We start from the raw sequence: 21,453 nt of genomic DNA, 5'->3' as shown, positions 1-21,453 counted from the left end.
AGTTTTTCTATTTCTTTTGGAAGAAGCGGCATTTATTGCATGAGAGATTAATGATCTGTTACTTCAGACATTCTAAACATTATCTTTGGAGCAAGGCAGATGACCAGAGAGCCAAACCCCTGTACCCAGGGTTCTGGCTCCTTGTGAGATTGCTCAGACTGGATGTACATTTAGCATCGTATGTTCAGTCACTCAGTCAGCATGTGTGCCCTTGTTGGAAGTGAGGGCCTCCAGTCACAAGAGCATCCTCGTCAGATATAGTCTGCTGAGGACCTGTGCATACATAGCGTCTGTTCAAAGTCCCGGAGCGAGACAAGCGTGCTTCTCCTTGGTAATTCGTCTTGTTTTGACCTGAGAGGTGTGAGGCCTGTTGGTGATTTTTACTTCTGGTGTTTTGAGTTCAGGGAATTCAAAGTTAACTTCCTTGGTGTGCTTTTCAGCATCCTAGCAGAACGGAAAGAATAAAGTTTGTAAAGAGCCCTCAGTTCTTCAGCAGGATTTTCCTTCATCGTTTTGAATCCTCACATAGGATGCATAGGCCTGAGACCACATCTGGTATCATTTGGAATATGGGAAGACAGACCTGCTTTTTTTTTCTTTTAATTTAACCTCATCCATCAGTAAAATAACAGTTTTGTCATACGCATTTTCCTTCATGCTATTCTATTTTATTTATTTATTTATTTATTTATTTATTTATTTATCGTCCTCCTATAGAGTATTCCCACTATACTGGCCGCTCAGTAGCCATAGCCTTAACACCACAGAGCTGCCTTTGGAAAGCTGAGTCCCCAGAGCCAACCTAAGAGCAATTCCTTTGGACGTTATATCCTGTGTCTTTCTGTCGCTGCCCTTGATCAGTGCAGACAACCTGACTAGAATGGTTGACACGGAATAAAATGACATTAAAGTTTCAGAAACCAGTTCCATTTGCTTATGGTTTTGTTTTGGTTTGTGCGGTGCTGGAAGTCAAACCCCGGACCTTGAGCCTCATAGAGAGGTGCTCCTGCGGAGTTACACGTCTCGCTTAGCACCTTTGTTTTTGGATTTTTTAAAATTTATTATTTTGTGTTTGTGCATGATATATACACGTGAAGGTCAGAGGGGAACTTTGAGGTCGGTTCTCTCCTTCCACACCTATGTGGATTCCGGGGATTGAACTCAGGTCATCAAGCTTGTCAGCACTCCATCCTACCTCCCACAGAACGTTATTTCTCTTTCTGAAGAACTGTAGTTCTCCCTGTGCTTCTAGTATAATTCACCAGGGCAAGAAATAAGATATTTTGTAACAAGTTCATTAAAAATAAACATTTTTGCTTAGAACTCAGCAAATTAGAAAACCAACCCCATCGTCTCATGTTTGATCTAATGAAACCTGGTATCTACCTGTGGAATGCACTTGGTTCTGGTCTCTCCATTTGCCAATAAGTAGGGAATGAAGCTGTTTCGCTACTAAAACCTTAGCCCATCCAAAATCTTACTCATTGTAGGCAAAATATTTTAAGATTAGTAACAAATGTTCTTAAGTTAGTCTAGTTTTAATCACTTTGAAAAATCTACCCAGTGTTTTATATTCTCCCAATTAGTGACAGGAAATATCTTCTTGCCCAGTCAGTAACATTCTTACCCCCTTTTTTAAAATTATTCTTATTGTTGTTGCAAGTTTTTTCTTAATCTTATTTAGCCTCTAAGTACTTGGCCGTCTAAGAGCGCTTTGGCTCGACATTAGACTTTAATCACGCCTGTAGCCCAAAGTACCAGGAAGCAATAAAACCAAGCTGCTGATCTGTATTTGCAGTGCAATTAAAATAATCCTCTAAAATTCCGGCGAAGCACTAAGTGCTTGTCTCTTCTCTCCTAGATATGGGTCACCTCCAGGTAGACTACAGAGATAAGAACAGGCTGCGCCCGAGCGAAGACTCATCGCTGGACTCCGTTATCTCAGTTGTGGTTCCCATAATAATATGTCTCTCCATCATAATACTGTTCCTGCTCATCAACCAGAAGAAACAGTGGGTACCGCTTTTGTGCTGGTACCGGACACCAACTAAGGTATCCTTTGAGAGTCTCTCGAGTGCCAAACCCACCACTGCCTACACTCCTTTTCCCTCAGTTCTCTTTATACGTTTTCTGTTAGGCAGTATCATTTTTATTTTGCTAGTTTTAATGTCCAGTATTTATCAAGCTGGAGCAAGCAAACGTGTAATACTTGTGCAGGGCAAGATTGAGCACTGAGTAAATTACCTGCCGTCCGCTGGCGAATGAGTCCTGACTTCCACAGGACCCAGCTCCTTGGACGAGCTTTTTTTTTTAACATGTTTATATGCACTGATACCTGCTGAAGTTGAGTCCTCAATTCTCATTTATATTTGAAGCCAAAACTTGACCACCTCGGTCATTTTTATTTTGGTCTTTTAATGGAGAGAGAAAAAAATTACTAAAGGAGGGAAAGGACGGAGAGGGCAAGAGGAGCTTGGAAGATACTGAGCAAGCAAAGAAGTCAGCCAGGCCAGACAGGGTGAAGGAAGACACTGAGATGACACAAGGTCCAGAGGCAGACTTCTCACCAAGGGACAAAGAGAGTGCGTGTGTTCTAATCTGAGGACCTCTTAATCATGCCTGTTTTAAAAGGAAGAAAAACGTATATTAAGGAAATAGCCACTGCTTCCAACTCTAACCCTTCCTTTTGCACTCAACTAGACAACCTGAGTATTTCATCCAACTTCCCCTCCTGCCTAGTAGGGTTCCCCTTGCATATAAAGTTCCTGTCTGGTGTGTGTGTGTGTGTGTGTGTGTGTGTGTGTGTGTGTGTGTGTGTGTGAGAGAGAGAGAGAGAGAGAGAGAGAGAGAGAGAGAGAGAGAGAGAGAGAGAGAGAGAGATGCATGGCACAGCCTTTATGCCAACATGACACGGTACTGAACAAGGAAAGGAGGAGGTGCACTAACCAGCATTCAGGAAACCTCTGTGAAGGTGTGAAATCACAGCGAACAGAACCTCTTTTGCTTTGAAATCTGCCTGCCTGGTAACTTCTACCGGTTTCCAGCCCTCTTAAACGCAGGCCTGCAGCCAAGGATTTGAAAACAGTTACGATATCCCTTTACGTACAGCTTTAATAATAAGACATCATGCCCCACGGACACTCTGGCCGTCCTCATATGGTGAAACTCCTGTCTCACCTGAGTTAGGTCCTGAGTTTCTGTCCATTTGGCATATAGAAAGAAGTTTCTGTCCATTTGGCATATAGAAAGAAGTAAGCTAAGTCTGTGGGTTTTCTCTTTCTCCTCTCTCACTGAACAGCCATCTTCCCTGAATAATCAGCTGGTATCTGTGGACTGCAAGAAAGGCACACGAGTCCAGGCGGACGGTTCCCAGACGATGCTAAGAATTGCCGAACCTGATGCGCGATTCAGTGGCTTCTACAGCATGCAAAAACAGAACCATCTACAGGCGGACAATTTCTACCAAACGGTGTGAACGCAGGCGGCGGCAGCATGGATGAGGCTTCGAAAGAGAAAACAACAACAAAAAAATCTGCTCTTTAAAGTAAACTAGAATTTGTGCACTTGCTTAGTGGATTGTATCAGATTGTGACTTGGTGTCCGGCACTAAGGACTTAACTGGGATGGGCTCTGTCTACAGCATTGTGCAGAACAAGCATTCCCACTTGGCCTCAAGATCACTGACCATATGTTTTCATAGAACCAAAGTTTTAAAACTTGCTAAAGTATATTTGCTTGTAAGATAGCTGTAGAGACATTTGGGGGTGGGGCAGAGAGTTTTGTGGGGGAAATGGGTTGGGAGGGTAGTGTTGGGAAGAAAAAATCGGTCAGCTTGGCTCGGGGGGAAAAAAAGCCAGGAAAATAAAAGCAATTCAAGGCCCAGAGGAAATTTTTTTTTTCCTGTTGCTCTGAAGACTCTGTTGGTCGCTGCAAACAAAGCTCGGGCCTGAATGAGCAGGAACACAAAAGGCCTTGCGACCCAGCTGCCGTACCACCAGACAAGTGCACCAGAACTCTTGATAGCCATCCCAGGTGTAAAGCCACAAGTTTCTCTTCTATACAGTCACAGCTGCAGTAGGCAGTGAGAAAGCCAGGGAAATGGATAGCACCATTTCTCGAAAGCGGGTTATTAAGGATCTATACAGTTAACTCTTTTTGCTGCTTCTGTTTCCTTCCGTGCCAATCAGCCAGTTCCTAGTAGAGACAGCAGGTGGGTAAGGACAAGGTCACCTCTTGACGTGAGCACTGGAGCTTCTCTTACCCCACGTGGCAGGAAGGCGGGCGAGGGTGAAGGACACCAGGCATTTCCAGGGGCTATACTTCATTGTTGTTTCTTTCTGTTGTATCGTCGGTTGTTCATAGTTTTGTTGAAGCTCTAGCTTAAGAAGAAACTTTAAAAAAAAAACTGGGATTTTTTTTCTTTATTATATACTGATTCTACAAAATAGAAACTACTTCATTTTAATTGTATATTATTCAAGCACCTTTGTTGAAGCTCAAAAAAAAGATGCCTCTTTAAACTTTAGCAATTATAGGAATATTTATGTAACTATCTTATGCTTCAAGAACAAGAGTATTTGTGTGCATGTGTATATAATATATATACATATATATTTATACACATACAATTTATGTTTTCCTGTTGAATGTATTTTTATGAGATTTTAACCAGAACAAAGGCAGATAAACAGGCATCCCAGAGCAGTGCTTCTGATCACGTAGGGGTTTTTGAATAACACAATCTCATTTATCTGCAGTTTAATTGGAAAGAGAGGTTGTGAACACGCGCGCACGCACACGTGTGCGTGCATGGGTGTGTGTGTGTGTGTGTGTGCATGTGTGCGTGTGTGCACTTTGAGCAGCCAGCATCCCACCTGCTATGGAAAGGATGTCCCTTTTATTAAAATCTTCTTCCTCGTTTGGATTTGCTTTCACTTGGTCTTCAATTCGCTCACTGGCCAGAGACATTGATGGCAATTTTTTTATCTGCATCACTAATCAGCTCCTGGATTTTTTTTTTCAAACAACTGTTTGAAACAACTACTGGAATATTGTCCACAATAAGCTGGAAGTTTGTTGTCGTTTGCCTCAGATATAACTGACTGTACTCTCTAGTGTTATCTTTCAAACAGCTCCTAGCACTTTTACACTAATGGCCCACTTGTGCATTGATTTGCGTTTTCAAAATGCTTGTTGTGAAAGACACGGATACCCAGGATGCTTAATGTGAAAAGAAAATGTGTTCTGTTTTGTAAAGGAACTTTCAAGTATTGTTGTAAATACTTGGACAGAGGTTGCTGAACTTAAAAAAAATTAATTTATTATTATAATGACCTAATTTATTAATCTGAAGATTAACCATTTTTGTCTTAGAATATCAAAAAGAAAAAGGTGTTCTAGCTGTTTGCATCAAAGGAAAAAGATTTATTATCAAGGGGCAATATTTTTATCTATTTCCAAAATGAATTTGTTAATGATATGATGTTACTGAAATAGATTTACATCAGCCTGATTAGTATAAAATTTTGTTGACAATTTATCCATTCCTGGCATAAGAAAAAAACTTTATCAAAAAAATTGTAAATGCTTGCTTTTTGTTTTTTCAATCATGGCCATATATGAAAATACTAACAGGATATAGGACAAGGTGTAAATTTTTTTTATTTTAAAGATATGATTTATCCTGAGTGCTGTATCTATTACTCTTACTTTGGTTCCTGTTGTGCTCTTGTAAAAGAAAAACAGATATAATTTCTTGAAGAATAAACCGGGCATATAGCACTTGGAGTGCACCAGACTTCTGGAGTACTGCTTTTGTTTTCCTAAAGCACAGCTGGGAGGGGATGGTTTACAGCCCGGTTCTTGGCAGAAATAAACACTAAGTCAAAACCATGCACTTCAGGAAGACTTCTGATCTGGGGTGAAAACACAGTGGTCTCCCAGGGCAGCCTGGTCCACAGCAGTTAAGGAGCATGGGCATCCATTCCTCAGCAGGTGGCCCTTGCCCATGGACTCCTGCAGAAAGCTGTCTTAGACTCGACTACATAGGAGTGCTGCTCTTGCAAAGACAAGAAGCTGGCCTGCCTGCTGCTGTCAATCACAAGTGAGAAAGGTTCTCATCAGTAGAGCAAACTGAATATCCCTTCTCCAAAGTATTGCAAACAGCAGACCCCCTTAGGTTTTACGGTATCTCCCTATATAGTGGAATACTTGGGGATGGGGCCTAAACATGAAAGTGTCTATGTTTCACATATATGCCTTCTAGACAGTCTCTGGACAACTGAAGCAACACTTTGTTTAACCAGCCCAGAGAGGCCAGCTGTGGAATTCTGCACGTGACACTTAGGGTATCATGTTGGTGCTCACAAACTTTCAGATTTGAAGACATTTTGATATAAGATTTGGATAACTAGGTCATCGCAGGCTTAGTTTTTGGTGGCGTATCCTAGGCAGTGTGCTACTGAAAAATAACATGTTCGTAAGACAAAACTGGAGAACCCATTTAAAGAAAACTGTCTTGGTATAGTATTGTAGGTGAAACTTTAAGCACAATCCAGAATAAGCCATAAGCAGGTCAAGGGCTTTAAAACTGATCACTAGAACTGTCTCTTAGTCTCAGGCACCTTACAAATTCTGTTCTAATCAGTTGCTTAAATTACTAATACTGTGTGTTCAGTAATTCAACTGAATGTGGTCAGTAGTCCTGCATCTTCACTGTCAAGCAAAATGCTGAAGTCCAGAGTCTTAGTAAATGCCAAGCGCCCTCAGACTTCAAACTGGGTCTGCTACAGCAGCCAGCAGCATTTCACTGACAAGAGTGGAGAGTCTAGATGACCCTTGTATATGAGACGCTAAGGTGGAAAAGACTCTTAAGTACACTTGCTTTCTTTGGGTAGGGAACTGCCCAGCACAATAGGAGGATAGCTGTCACTGCACAGTGATGTATATGACCTAGAAAGGTCCTTCCCCACTTGGCCTTCTAGCCAATCAGAACCTCCCCCGCACATGCTTTAGTGGTGAAATCTACATGAAGTTCAAGCATCAGCACTGTGAGAACAGAAAACAAAAACTCAAGACTCTTAAGTATGTATTATTTTATTAAATATCATTGACTTGATTGAAACTGGCAAAAGTGTTCATGATTAGTGTTGTAGCCGTGAGCAGTTTTTTTTTTCTAGAAAAGCACACAGGTGTAAAGAAAACTGAACACAGCCATGAGAACAGGTAGTACCATAGTAGCTCCTTAAGCACCTTAGAGGGCATGGACCCCTTTCAAAATACACTTCTTCACGGACACAGAACACCCAAGGTCATAATGATTCCAAATGGCATCCTAATGGCTCACACGTCAACAATGGTGCAATAGGCAGACGTTACAAACTTAGTTTCCAACAGTGTCCAGGGTCCACCATTAGACCAAAGCAGTGCAGGTAACGGATTCTGCGTCACACCAGTCCACGGTCGGTCTGTCTCTGGGCAATACTGGCAGGTAATAGAAGATGCTCTAAACACTCAACACTGATCTCACCATGACTGGAGAACAACTGTGGTTGGCTCTCCCAGTGCTTGGATGCAGTTCTTCAGTGCAGTTCAGACGGAGTAAGTCAAGCGCTAGCAGCCACACTGAATTAAGGGAAAGGATAATGGTGTGCCAGTTCCTAGCTCTCTCCTCCACCCTGCTCACTTAGGAACCATGTGTTTTCCAAAAACCTATCTCCAGAATTCAAGAGTGCCATAGCTCGCTCTCTCGGTGCTATAATATGACGGATTGTGAAGTCGTGATCTAGTAATACTGAATTGCAAATCCAAGTTCAAGTGTGCTGGGTCTCCAAAAGCAGCAGGGACTCACAACTGCCACCTTCCAGAGTGACAGTGTAGGAAATCAAGCCTGGAGTCCACGGAAGGGGACGCACTCCCACGTAATGCTGCTCTATGTAGGACAAAGAACTGCAACAGAGAAAAGAAACAGGTAGAAATGTATCTTCTCCACACACCTGGACTAAATGCATGAAATCTTACATACATTCTATATGTGTATGTAAAGCGCCACAGTGTAATGAAGACTACACACTAATGCAATCTGTATTAGCATTTTTAAGACTTCAAAGGGCTACCACCAACAATCAGAAGTTACTCTAAGACATTAACTAGAATTTTCCAGAAATGAGACACCTAAAGGCCATGTCTCTTGGGGTACCATATGAGATGTAAGCCCATCACTCCAGCCCCAAGTCCTGTAACAGCGCAGGCCCCTGGAGAAGTCAAAGAAGGCTCTAGGCAGGAACAGTGGCAGCCATTCGGTGGCCTAGGTCTTGGGTACTGTGACTGACGTTAACAGTGGCTGCCGGGTGGTAAGTGTGAGAAGTTGCATTTGGCCAGCAGCACCCATTCCATCATAGGCCAAATGGGGTCACTTCACCTTCTTTCCCTTCTCACCTTGGCATTAAAACTAAGGAGGTTTATTTACACAGCCAAGCCAGAGGCATCTGTCAGGACTGTAGCAAGACCAGCTAAGCCAGGAGAAGAAGCATCATTCTCCATGGTGAGCAACAGCCCCACCCACGAAGGGTCCTAGTACTGGTCCCCAGGAAGAGCAACAGTTGACAGGCTGGGTGGAAAAGAGCATTTTATTACCAACAAGCCCATGATGGCAGCTCCCCCAATCCCTGAACACTTCTACATTCTGTTCCCTCTTTCATGCTCTAGACTACAGCATCACTGCTGGAGCCTGAGTGCTGGCTGCTTTTCAACCCAGTCTTCACAGCAGGAAACAGAGACGAGCGCAACCCATGCAGACAGCAGCTCACGAGAAGCAGGCACAGCACAAGCAGACACGGTTCAAAGACAGCCAGTGGCCTGAGTGGAGGGGCAGGCAGGAATAGGGGACACCGCCTCCCCAAGTCGGAGGACAAGACTTACAGTAATGGTCCTAGGTTTTCAAAGTAAAAGCAAAACTCCCTTTCCACAGCCCTGTTCCCCAGGCCATCCCATCCTTCAGAAGCCAGCACTGTTTGGTCACCCTGGCCGTGCCCTCTAGACCCACTGGTTTTGAAGTCTGAGCCATGTTCTTTATGTTCGTCTCATTCCTGTTTCACTTCTAGGACAAACCTCAGGGCCATCCAGCCTTCATACCAATGCTAGCACAACACAAAAGTAAACAAGGATGTCAGGTAAAGAAGAAGAAGAAGAATTAAATAGCGAGAAAAGGCCGTCCATCAGGAAAAAAGGCCGTTGACTCCGCCCTTTCCACCTGTTTAACCTGCTGGCAAGTGGCCAGCTGCTGTGTTACGTGTTAGGTCTATACATTCTGCATCACAAGTCTGCATCATTCACTGCAAGCCCCTACTGCTGAATTAAAGCCCATCGGAGATAATAAATGTCTCGGAGGTCACAACACTTCTATCTCCTTCTAACTGGAGGGGGAGGAAGTCAAAGCGTGCAGCAGTGAAAGGAGCTGGCTTTCCACATTCAGTCGACTACAAGATGTGAATTTTGTGCCGCTGTCAAACCTGGCCCAGTGAACCCGCTGCACAGCACTCACGGTCCCACAGCTGAGTGAGCGCTCTGGTCCTACAGCTGAAGAGGGACTGGTAACATTCTGGTCTTTTCTCAGCAAATGAGGCCCGTATCTTCTGGCCCCTCATCCCTCCACAATACCCGCTGCCTATACGATCCAGATCATGTGCTCTAATATTGACAGCCCACGGATCACCGGTGAGGAATCTCAACTCTCTCCCCTTCTGTACATGAGGCTATGGTCTGTTCTTTGCTCCCCTGGCACTGCCCACAGTTTTTCCTCCACCATCCACCCTGGCAAATCCGCCCTCCCTTTTCTATCATCCTCAAGGTAACAGAGACACCCAAGTCTCCCAGGACCAACGTGTCCATACCTCAGAAACAGTGAACATGTCTTTGGATTATTTTACACATTTATTCATTTTTTGAGGCAGGGTCTCACTATATATCCCCTGGCTGCCTGGAACTCTCTATGTAGACCAGGCTGGCCCCAACCTCAAGAGATCCACCTTCCTCTGTCTCCTACATCCTGAGATTAAAGGCGTGCGCACCACACCCAGAGTAGAGTGCAATGCCTTTTAATTCTCTCTTAGTTCCTCCGCCAATAAGTGTTCACCACTCAGCTGTGGGAATCCTTTCCAGCCCAGGAGCTCAAGTAGAAGCTACATTTTGTAGAGCCCAAATGTTACAGTCATCCACAGTCACCCATCTGCCGTCACTGTACATTAACAGCTGTGAGCACATTTTATCTACCGACAATTGCAGCTCTTCAGCCATTCTCCTCACCGCCATAAAACCCACCTTTCAGGATATAGTCGGTTAACAAGCTTGGAACTTTCTCACTGTCTTCCTTCATGGCACGCAGAACTGCAAAATAAGAAGAAAAAAAGACAGAGGCAATAACTTAAGGTTCGGATCAAAAGCCATGTTTAATTTCAAAGCTATAGCCCTAGCCCTAATGAATGGCATGGTGTGACCATTCACAAATCCCGTGTAGGTTGTTTTCTAGATGGGGAGTACAGGGAAGGCTCGGTGAAGAACTGAAGCTCATTCCCTGGGCTAGTGTTCCCAAGCGCTGGAGGCAGGAAAGGCGCTGGGCTGTTTCCAGAGCATCTGCTTTGTTCTAAGGGATGCTGGGGAGTGAAGGACAGTTTGTTGTGTGCTGATGAGGCGGGAGCCCTCGGAGCTCCTCAGAACGGGAGGGCCTCCTAGAGAAAGGGGAGATTTAGCTGTGCTCTCCAAACAATGCGCTAGTCAGACTGAGTGAAAACATTCGAAAAGCAAATGAAGAAGGCCTAAAAGGTAACTCGGCATCTGCTGGGCTCTGAACACCTTCTCTGCTAGGGAAGAAGATGAGGAAACGTGTGTGTGTGTGTGTGTGTGTGTGTGCGTGTGTGTGTGTGTCCACTCAGCCACTGAGCATCAGGTTTTCGGTCTTCCTTTTTAATCAAAACCACCTAGGTAGAGACAATTGTTCCTTCCGAGTTAATTTTTTTCCTGGATATATAGATCAGCCGTCTGGGGTTTTTAACCCTGGCTCCGCCACTTACTCTAACTATGAGTAAGGACTTCACTAGCCTGTGGATCCAGGTCCTCACTGCAGGCAGAGAACACACACAGTGACTCGTGTTAGCCAGCAGGAGCACAACTATTGCAGCTCTCATGACTGCCATTATCATCATGCCCATGCAAGCCACAGATCCGGAGATGCTCTTCTTCTGTGGTACCCTAATGTCGTCACCAGAGAAATGCTGTCACATCGTCATCACAGCTCTCTGAGAGTGGACTTTATTCCATCACCCAAAGATACCCGGACAGTCTACAAATTGCATCCATCCAGCAAAGCACGAGCTAAGAATCATTTAAGATCGTTCTAGGGAACCAACATTCTAGGCAACTGCAATGACTTTGGTCTCATCCCTGAGCTGAGGCCTTCAGGCTCAATAAATCTTGTTTTCCGAGCAGTATTTATGTTCCCTTCTTTAGACAACTGTCAGGTTCAGCATTTCTGCTTTCAATGAGGTTTAAATGTTTTTTAACGTCTCTATAAAATCACATTCTAGAAGCCAGTGTCATTCAGAGTGGAGCTGCCCAGGAATTAAAAGAGTCAGCCCTGTAATTTACTGTCTTATGTGGTCTTGGGCACCCAGATTTGCAAGCTCTTGCTGAAAACGAGAGGTCTAGCCACCCAGCTGAGCTCTGGCTTCCTTTAGACTGACTGGCATCACCTGATTTATCTATATCTAAATATAAGACTTTTTATGTACTGTTCACCATGGAAAAGAGTAAACAACCGAGGTTAGCAGGCAGTCGAGTGGCTAAAAGGGAGCGGCTTGTCCCCGCAGGCCTCCCATCCATGTGTCACCATCAGTACCCACCAGCACGTGACATTTTCATTTCCTTCTTGTAAGCAATTATCATAAAATTTACAATTAGAAGTAAGCTACTTAACAAATATAATCTTTGATATTTTGTTTGTCTTGAGACAGGGTCTCACTCTGTAGCCCAGGGTGGCTAACTCCCATGATCTCATGGCAATCCTCCTGCCTCAGCCCCCTCAGTGCTGGATTACACATGTGAGCGACTTTGGCCAGAGCTCAATCCCTTCACTTTCTTCTTCTTCTTTTTTTTATGAGATTTGGACAGTGACTGCTTGACTGATTGTGTGGGTGCGTGGGGGGGGGGGGGTCTTGCTTACATGTCTATCTGTGTATTGTGTATGTGTCTGGCACCTGTGGAGGCCAGAAAGGGGCACCAGATTCGCTGGAACTGGCGTTACAGGCAGTTGTGAGTTGCCTCAGGGTGCTGGGTCCTCTGGAAGAGTAGCCAGTGCTCTTAACCACCGAGCCATCTCTCCAGCCCAAGCCAAGCTGACTGTGACTTATCCCAAATCATTTATAATTTATTTGCTATCGGGTAAACTGAGAAAATATTTTTAATCCTAAGTTTCTAATGTTACCAAGAAAGAAAAAGTGACTTCCAAGAATATCTGTGAAAACAGAAGTGATCAGGTTTCTTTGGCCCTTTTTGACTATTCCAAGGCATACTTAACACTATGTCTACTTAGTAATCTCACAGTCTTAAAATGTACCACCACACACAGGTGGAATACCTGTGTCTGCTTTGCCCATTATCATATCTAAAGTACTAGAAGAGAGTGCGGCACACAGCAGAGCCTGGCGATGCCTGCTGAGTGAAGGCATGTTCTAAGTCTCACTGTGGACTCTCCCTACAACTAAAACCTCTGGTTTTCCATTCACAAGAGTCTGGGTGTTTACCCTAAAATCTCTAGGTCTCCCCTCTTCAGACACTAAGTCACATAAGACCCAAAAAGCATTTAATTTGTGGACAGACATGTCCTCATGTAAGATGATGGAGATTCAAGTTACATGTTTTCTATTTAAAAAAACCTTAGCTCACAGATAATTAAAAAATTAAGGGGAAAAAAATCAAACCATGAAGACTAGAGTCAGCACTGCATTTGATATTCTGTTTATTTCACTCTCATAAGAATAAAGGACACCATCTATCATACACCAACCTACACTGGCAAAATAAAAATAACCTGGAAATAAAAAACAAGAGTCAAACGAGTAAGCATTTAAATTTGTCTTTGCTTACTTTTTGTTAATATCTGAAGATCCTCGACAGACGGTGGGCCATTCTTTTTCTCGTAAGGGATGACTGTCGTCAAATACTGCCGAGTTAAAAGGGGAAAGAAAAGCGAAAAGCACCGTTTAGGCCTGAATGAATTTACCTTCAAAACAATGCAGGTCCTAGAAGGCCTATTCTCTAACATGAAGGAGAGCTGGTCTGGAGATGAGCCGGGCACAGGCAGCATCCCTAAGTCTGACTTTCAGCTGAGGTTCATTTTCCTCCCCAGTTCTCCCTGCTGTGAGGAAGCCTCGCATTACAATAAACTTCCACTGTTCAGCCACTGACCGACCATTCCTCGGGACCAGCTCTGAGGACAACTGGCTTTATTTGCTCGATTTTTTAAAGTAGAATCTTATTACCATTCTCCTTGCACAATTTTTAACACAGTTTCCAATCAGTAGTTAAGCTAACAGCATAGTTTACCAACATTATACAACTGATCATTTCTGGCAGTCAAATCATTCCCTCTCAGACCACTCTGACTCTGGCTGAAAGCAACAGTCAACATGAATAACATGACAATGTTTCAGAACACAAACCAGCTTCTCTTAGACATGAATAACAAAGACTCACTTCCCCGAACAATTACTGAAATGGATAATTAATATTTAAAGGACTGTATAAGTATGCATAAATGATTTTAGATATTAGAGATGAGAAAAGTGAGACAGAATGGCCTAAAAAGCAAATAAATAATAAAAATAATCTCCAAATTTGTGACAAATTGCCCTGCCAGTTCACTCCTCTAAAGGCTCACTATTAACACATTTGTGTCCAAAAAGAAAGAAAGAGAAAATCTCATGAGAGCATGTTCTAGAAGTAACTGTCTGGAATCTTCTAGTCTGCAGTTCAGGACAGTTTGCAAACACTTGCTTAGAAAGTTAGTGTCCTGGCCAGTCCTTGAGTTTCTCTAAGTTTGTCCTCCATGTTCATTCTCAATTCCAGCTCTGTTCCTAATCCCCATGGACTGTGACTATACATAAAATAACTGAGCCTGAGGTCCAGTAAAAATGAGCTGTTCCACTTCTTAAACCCGCAGTGCCCCACAGCCTTTCGGAACCAGACTTCTCCAGGTGAGGCTCGACTGTACAGCCAAGGATGTTTCTTTATAAAAGTGCCCATAAAAGACAGGAATGTGCCCGCCTAAGATTTCAGTCATGGCATGCATCAAGCAATTTGAAGAAGCATCAGGGATCTATGCCGAGGCTGTGGGCCCACCTCCTCAGTCAGGTCAGTTTGGAAGCTGTTTTTCCTTCTTGCAGGGAGGTGAGTGGTAACTAATAGAAACTGGAATTCCACCACCCCATGGAGCCTGTCTATCCGCTGTGAATGTCAGAGTCTCTTCCCTCCGGAGTGACACACAAAATCCTTCTGTAGAACCACTAGGCATTTGGTTCTTCTGATAATTTGCCTACATGTTACATCGTCCAAGACCTAGCCTGCAACAGTGTCTTCCTTCAAATGGAATTCTCAAAGGCTGAAAGATAATTTCGAACAGTCACCAATATATACATTTTCCTGATTGCGATCATTCTTTGAGTTATGGAGAACTGTACATATAAACCAAACCACTTCACATCTGACTGCATGGCTCACAGCATACAATTCTGATACATGCTACCTTGTTCCTCATTTGGCCAACAGCTGAGCTGGCTCACTATACAATGTGCCCAATTTCAGATGAAAGAGGTAAATACCATTCTCTGCATATTTTTTACCTGACTCTATACCAGCCTCTAGCCACATTCTCCTTAATTCTTTCCTGGGTTTTTAGGAGGAGAGTATCATGTTTCAGTTCACAACCGGCCCTTTCTGCACATGCGATCCATTATGTCAGTATATTAATATCTATTTGTTAAAGGCGGGCATGAGAAATGGGGCCCTGAAACCTGCTTAAGAATGCAATTAGTCTGTTGTCCAGTCTAAATGCTTTTTCCCGGAGGGGGATTCCATTCATTATCGGGACTACAGATATAAAGAACCTGCGCTTCCTCCTTTAAGCGACAGTCTTAATAAATTAGTAGAAGTGCCAAGTTTCAGGGCCCTCACAGAAAAGGAAGGGGCAGAAAGAGGAAAATAAGGATAACAGAGCACCTGTTTCTCTCCACCCGAGTTTCCAAAGGTGTGGCGAAGGCCATTCTGAATGACATTTGAGATCCCTTCCATGCTGAAGCGCTAAAGGCAGCAGTATATGGCCCAGGAAGAAAAGGACAGAGAAAGAAGTTCAGAGATTTTAGTAGAATGTCCCATCATGACCTTCTGTGCCCAGCAGTCAAGCAGTTAGAAAATGCCACAATTACTCATTCTCATAAAGCAGACAAAACTCATGCTGTTCCGAACCCGCCTGTGTGAGTTCAATGCAAAAATAACCGTTGGCAGGCCGTCATACCACGGAGAGCCGTCCTGGTGTAGCTAATAGATTTGTTCCGAGTTGTTAGAAACGTCAGCTGCGCACACATTTTATTAAAAAGTTTACCACACAATTTTTGAGATACCTTTTGATTCTGTTTACCTACATTTTATCGAAAGACTGACAACTTGATTCTGAGGTGAAGTTCATGTCTTTCCACCATCCACTGGGGACGATGACCCTAACGGCTGGCAGATGAGCGTGCTGCCACTCAGAGAGCCGACTGCTCCCACTTGCTCTCCAGGCACCTGCCATTCAGCAGCCTTGCTGCTGAAAATGTGAATTGGAAGACGCCATATGCTTCCTGGGGAGCAGAATGGATCCCATTTTACCAGACAAGGCCCCCAAAACTGTTGTAAAGACTACTCTGTTTTGAGAAAACAGTTTCAGCTCATTTCTCCCGGCAACTGCCAAGACTTCCTAGAATTCACTGCACTCAGATGAGATTTCTTTTCCTTTCTCTGACTTATCTTGGTTTGTCACCAGCCTGCACAGCCGCATGCATGGCAGAAAGGGACCACTGGTACCTGTCTAACAGCTGAGTCAAGGGCAGCAGAGATTCCTTCAGCATGACTAACGAAGGGAAAGGCTCCTGAAAAGGAAGCTGGAGTCTGACTCACCGGATAGTGCCTTTCCCTGGAATTTCAGGGGGAAAGTTGAGCCTGTAAACACTGAAGGAATGAACTTAAAGACATTTTTCCAGGTCCCAAGGAAACCACAGCACTTGTCTCTGCTCTCATAAAATGTATACAATAGTCCAAGGATCTCAAATTGTGGCCCAGGCACAATGTAAGAGATCACTGAAATTCTCCTAGAGGTACATGAACTCAAACATCTTATATGATCAAGACGTGACTTGTCTTAATTACTGCTGTACAGCCATCATGCAGTCAGCTTTCACAAAGTTTCTTCCCAGTATATCACGTACTCTGGACATATACAGCTCTCCAGTTCACTCAGTCTGTCTCAGCTTACAGTGCGATACTCCAAAGGACAGACAGAATGCAGAAGCAGAGCTGAGACCCATGTCCTTCAGTTACACCGCACATCAACAAGACTGACAAAAACAAACTCCAATGACATTTTTCTAGCCAGAAGCTTTGAAGTTATAGTCTGTGAAAACTTAACCATTTATATAGGAATTAATCATTTAACTTTGGTACTTTGAATGAATTAATCTTTCATTAGTTTTAATTTTTAATACAGTAAATATTGATCAATTCAATGTGTATGAAATAAAGCCCTCTGAGGCCCTTAATAAATATTAAGAGTGTAAAGAAATCCTGATTAACAAAGAACTGAAAAGTACAGAGAGAGTTGCCCCGCAAGGAGGCAGCTGCGTACCTCTGGCCCAGCCACGCCAGTCAAGGGCACCACTGGAACTATGAGGGCGCCCATATATGTCTGTGGGAGTTGTTTAGCACAGCCTTCCTTCTCTACCACCCTCCTACCCCACCTTTTCCAGATCCATCTCCACACACAGTTTTATGTTGGTGAGAATCAGTTATCTGGTCAAAATATCCTCCCTCTGCTGAGTCTGCTGAGAATGTAATTTTTTTTTTTTTTTTTTTGTGGATTTTCAAGACAGGGCTTCTCTGTGTAACAGCTTTGGCTGTCCTGGAACTTGAGTTTTAGACCAATAAACCAGGCTGACCTCAAACTCCGACAGATCCACCTGCCCCTGCCTCTCGAGTGCTGAGTTTAAAGGTGTGTGCCGCCACTCCTGGCTATACATTACTTTTGATGGAAGAGATATTTTTTACAAGAAAATCCTACAAACAATTAGTTTTGCAGATTCTTCACACACTACATTGTAATATGTTCCCTGTTTTTAAAACAGTTTATTCAAAGAGATGACATCAGAGGTTCCAGAGTCAGCAACAAAAACGATGGAGAGAGAGGAGTCACATGCCAGTCAGAAGTATCTGGAATCAGAAAAAAATGTAATGCCAGCTTGGGCAGAAAAAGGTCAAACTCAAAATCAGAACTCCCAGCTCTGCCACCATGTGTGAGAGCGCTGTTACTATCCTACAGAGGCCTGCATCTTCACCATAAGGACGGTCAAGAGACACGATTTGATGACTTCTGAATTAAAAATTCTATGAATTCTATGAATACATGAATTACCTCAACCAAAAGATACATTATTTTTAAGAAGGTGAATCAAATGAAAGCTACACACACAGGGGCATGCACACACAAACCGGCAGTCAGACAACCAAAGTGCCATGCGAGGCAGTAAGCGCTCCAGAGTGGCAGCAGACACATGGTCTACTTCCAAGTCTTTGTTTCCTTAGGAGGAAATGACTGTGTTCTCAAGAGAGAGACTAGGTGGGCCTGGGTCATGGGGGGTGCTTGTAAAATTATCTGTCACACTTCAGGTCTGACACCCTAACACTAGCAGCCATCAAGAACAACCCGGAGACCAGAAGCAATAGTAGGAGGTTATGGTGCTAAAACGGACCAGGGGTAAAAATTCTTTCTACATCTGAATATTATAAGTAAGAAAGAGCGTGAGGAGTGGGCAGAGTGAGTTTCTCTGCTCACTATTTCTCAAAGTGAAGAACCACAGACATGTCAAGGCACTGCCACTAAGTCTCGAGCCAATGAATAATGAATGACAGGAACAATGCTAGACACTTGTTACACTTTAATTAAAATAATTAAGATGAATTAAAATATTAAGAGTGGAAGGAGCCAATCTTCCATCCCCCCTTCCATTAAATCTACCATCCCCACTTAGGAAGCAGAAGATCCAAAGGGCCCAGCACAGAAGCAAAACATTGGACAGGTTCTGGTTCTAAGGTATCTCCCGCTGCATCTTTAGGAAGGAGTTAATAATTCCACAAAATGCCATGCTTGGAATGGAATGTTTTGCATGAACCCATATATAGGCAGGAAGTTGATTAAGCATTATAGTATTTGCCTTATTGTTGCCCTTGCTACAGACAAAAATACCAAAGCCATGGAGCAAGGTCAGGGGAAGGAAGAGGTTTTCTGACGTAGAACACAGAGCCTTCACTAACTCAGAATATCCAGTTGCCTCGTACATTTCCTTTTCTGAAGAGGGTATGAATTTAAAAGTCTCAAAATCATTCTCCTGAAACTTTCTTCAGACAAAACCAGGAGCAGCACAGTATATAACATTTAGAACTTAAAAGAAAAAAATCTATAAAACCTAAAAGACAAAGAAAGAAGGCAAGAGCTCTGAGCCCACATACAACCTGCCTGGGGAGCTCAAAGGAAGGAAATGCAAGCCATTCCTGACTCTCACCTCTAGAGAGCTCTGCATACCCTCTAGAAACAATCCTCCCCCTTTAGATAATGCTGTACTTCCTCTCTCCATTCATGCTGCTTCTGTGAGCTAAGGCCTCTGTAGAGCTAACATTTGCTTATTCAAGATATGGCAATAAGAATATTGTTAATATCATTCTAGGATGGCTGTGCAGATTAAAATGAAATAATCCATGGAAAGAATTGAACGATGTGCTTGGAAAAGGCCTATCATTAATCAAAAAGTCGGGGCTCTATTCACTTAAAGGGGGACTAGAATAAGAGTCATCACTCCCAACAGAAATCACGACACCCTTCTACATCTGCTGAGATCAGCAAAACCGCATCAAGTTGTCCGACTGTAAATAAGATGGCGACTGGGGAATACTGGACTCCTCCTGCAGGTTGTAGCAGAAAGGACAGGAGACCACAAGAAGAAAAGACCTACAGCAAGACCTAGAAATCAGCTAGAACCCTGAAGGTCTTTCTGAACAAAAGAGAATTTTTGAAAAGAGAATTTGGAAACTTTCTGCAGACTCAAAAGCAACAAGAACCAGACATGGTATTAGAGTGTATTCATTATTTTCTATAATCCTTAGTATCAACTCTTCCTATGCGGAGCATCTCACCAGTTCAACTAATTTCACAAACAAAAGACAACAACAACAATAACAACGACAAAACAACATCCAACACGGGAAAAAGCAGAGGTAGGAAGAGGCCAGGAACTCAGTTATTTCTGCCTGCATAACTGCTCTGTGACCTAGCAGAACCAACCAATCAGAACAGGTCTCTAACCAGCAAAGGCAGCTTTCAAACTTACAGTATCAGAGCTGTGTCAGAAAAACAGTTAAGAAAAAAAATTAAGGAAAGTTTTTTTTTTATTTATTATTTCCTTATTCTCATCTGCACTTCCTCCCTTAATATTCTTATATTCGGGGAGTTGGAAAGAAACAGAATTCCTATTCCCCACAAGTCACATTAGCTTCAAGTTCTAATTTACTCAGTAGTAGTTTCAGTTTTTAGCGAAACAAAGTTCTTGAAATTAAGGAGAAAACATTAGAAAGGTCTAAAACACAAATGAAATTATATTCAGTTAACAGATACTATTTAAAAAGTAAAAGCTTGGATGGGCGGGGTGGCACACACCTTAAATCCCAGCATTTGGGAGGCAAAGGAAGGAGAATCTCAGTGATTTGAGACCAGCCTATTCCGTATAGCCAGCAACAAGACTAGAAAGACTCAATCTCAACACACACCCCAAAAAATTGTAAAAATATTTTTTGATACTTTAAGAAACTCAAATAATTTCAATGTGAATTATAAAATTTATAAAAGAATTCTACCAAAATTTACTTTCAAAAACCCTTATATCCAAGTTTGAAAACATGAATTATTCCAAAGCAGGTAACTACTTGCTATTGTTTGGAATATTAAACTCCTATTTGTAAGTTCACTCTCAGAAAGCTGTGACATGGAGGTTTTCAAAATTAAAATTAAATGGAATAATGGAAAATGTTATAACACTTTGTATTTGAAGAACCTTTCGAACATTTATGTAATCTGAGTTCTACGGAAACTAAATTACTATCAAACACTTCAAAGCCTCTAAAAAGAGTAAAATAATTAACCTTGGCACTTTTCTAAATTCTCTGGTGGTTTATGGATCAGTACAGAGTAAGAATGTAGTATCGTTAACAAACCGCCTTCTAAACTCCTTTCTGTCTACCTGTCAATCAGTGCAGGTCTGAGACAAACTTACAACTGGTCAAAGTATAGAAGGGAAGTGTGAGCAGAGTGCTCAGCCCAACCCGAGCCTCTGGGGCCACTGTAGAACTGTAAGAGCAGAGGTGAGGGAACAGTGTCTTCTGGACATGACAGAACCAGTGCGCTCATGAACTCTCGCAGCTGAGGATGCCTGCAGAGACCCTGCACTAGACGGAGCAGGTGGGACTCACAAGCCCCATAACCAACTGAGAAGCCACTGACAGCTGACAGCTTCAAACCAGTTTTCTTTAAGGGTGTAGATGGCTCCTGGTAGGTGGACCTACAGTGGGCGGCCTCACACCAGGCGTCACAAATTGGATTATAAAAATGGGGGAAGATACCAAATTAACAGGGGTCAGGAGGTAGATTATAGATCTAAGGTAACAAGCAGAATGTTGGATGAATATGGTCACAACATTGTATTCATGTACAAAATTCTCAAAGAATTAGTAAAAATACTATATATTTTTTAAAGCTATAAGAAATAAAGCATGGGTTTCTGTTTTTTTTTACTAAAATGGAAATATTACTTCACTAGACAATACTCTTTCAGAAAATGTTACCATATAAAATAGTTCATAGTTGTGCGTTATCAAAAATAATAAATATTATATATCCAAGTTTTCCCTATGCCACAATAACCTTCCTTGTTGCTAATACTAATATTTAGGAAATAAACTTTGCAATAAAATGAAGTACAGAGCCAGGAGTACAGCTCAGCAGTACAGCCTTTGCAGGCATGTGTGAGGCCCTAAACTCAATCCGAAGGGAGGGAGGAAGGGAGGGAAGGAGGGAGGGAGGGAGGGAGGGAGGGAGGGAGGGAGGGAGGG

General features: G+C 42.9%; 2 protein-coding genes across 4 annotated transcripts in view; one reads left to right on the top strand and one right to left on the bottom strand.

The window, feature by feature from the left end:
* Crim1 (cysteine rich transmembrane BMP regulator 1) overlaps positions 1-5,797 on the top strand; it is a 175,701-nt gene extending 169,904 nt beyond the window's left edge. For both annotated transcript variants that reach the window (XM_050163474.1, XM_050163473.1), the window contains 2 exons: positions 1,862-2,052; positions 3,299-5,797. In XM_050163474.1, the coding sequence (XP_050019431.1) occupies positions 1,862-2,052; positions 3,299-3,475 (368 nt within the window). In that variant the 3' untranslated portion in view covers positions 3,476-5,797. The remainder of the gene's footprint in view (positions 1-1,861; positions 2,053-3,298) is intronic.
* Positions 5,798-7,079: 1,282 nt separating this feature from the next.
* The window catches only part of Fez2 (fasciculation and elongation protein zeta 2), a 39,853-nt gene continuing 25,479 nt past the window's right edge, over positions 7,080-21,453 (bottom strand). Inside the window, exons 6-9 of one of the 2 annotated variants that reach the window (XM_050163475.1) lie at positions 15,268-15,348; positions 13,138-13,213; positions 10,318-10,383; positions 7,080-7,947 (exon numbers count right to left, since the gene is read on the bottom strand). In XM_050163475.1, the coding sequence (XP_050019432.1) occupies positions 7,931-7,947; positions 10,318-10,383; positions 13,138-13,213; positions 15,268-15,348 (240 nt within the window). In that variant the 3' untranslated portion in view covers positions 7,080-7,930. The remainder of the gene's footprint in view (positions 7,948-10,317; positions 10,384-13,137; positions 13,214-15,267; positions 15,349-21,453) is intronic. The other variant, XM_050163477.1, reaches the window with a different exon arrangement.

This window comes from Alexandromys fortis, unplaced genomic scaffold, assembly GCF_014885135.2.
Source record: "Alexandromys fortis isolate MF-2015 unplaced genomic scaffold, M_Fortis_MF-2015_v1.1 scaffold_136, whole genome shotgun sequence".
Taxonomy (NCBI): Eukaryota; Metazoa; Chordata; class Mammalia; order Rodentia; family Cricetidae; genus Alexandromys; species Alexandromys fortis.
This window is presented reverse-complemented; position numbering and strand designations above follow the sequence as displayed.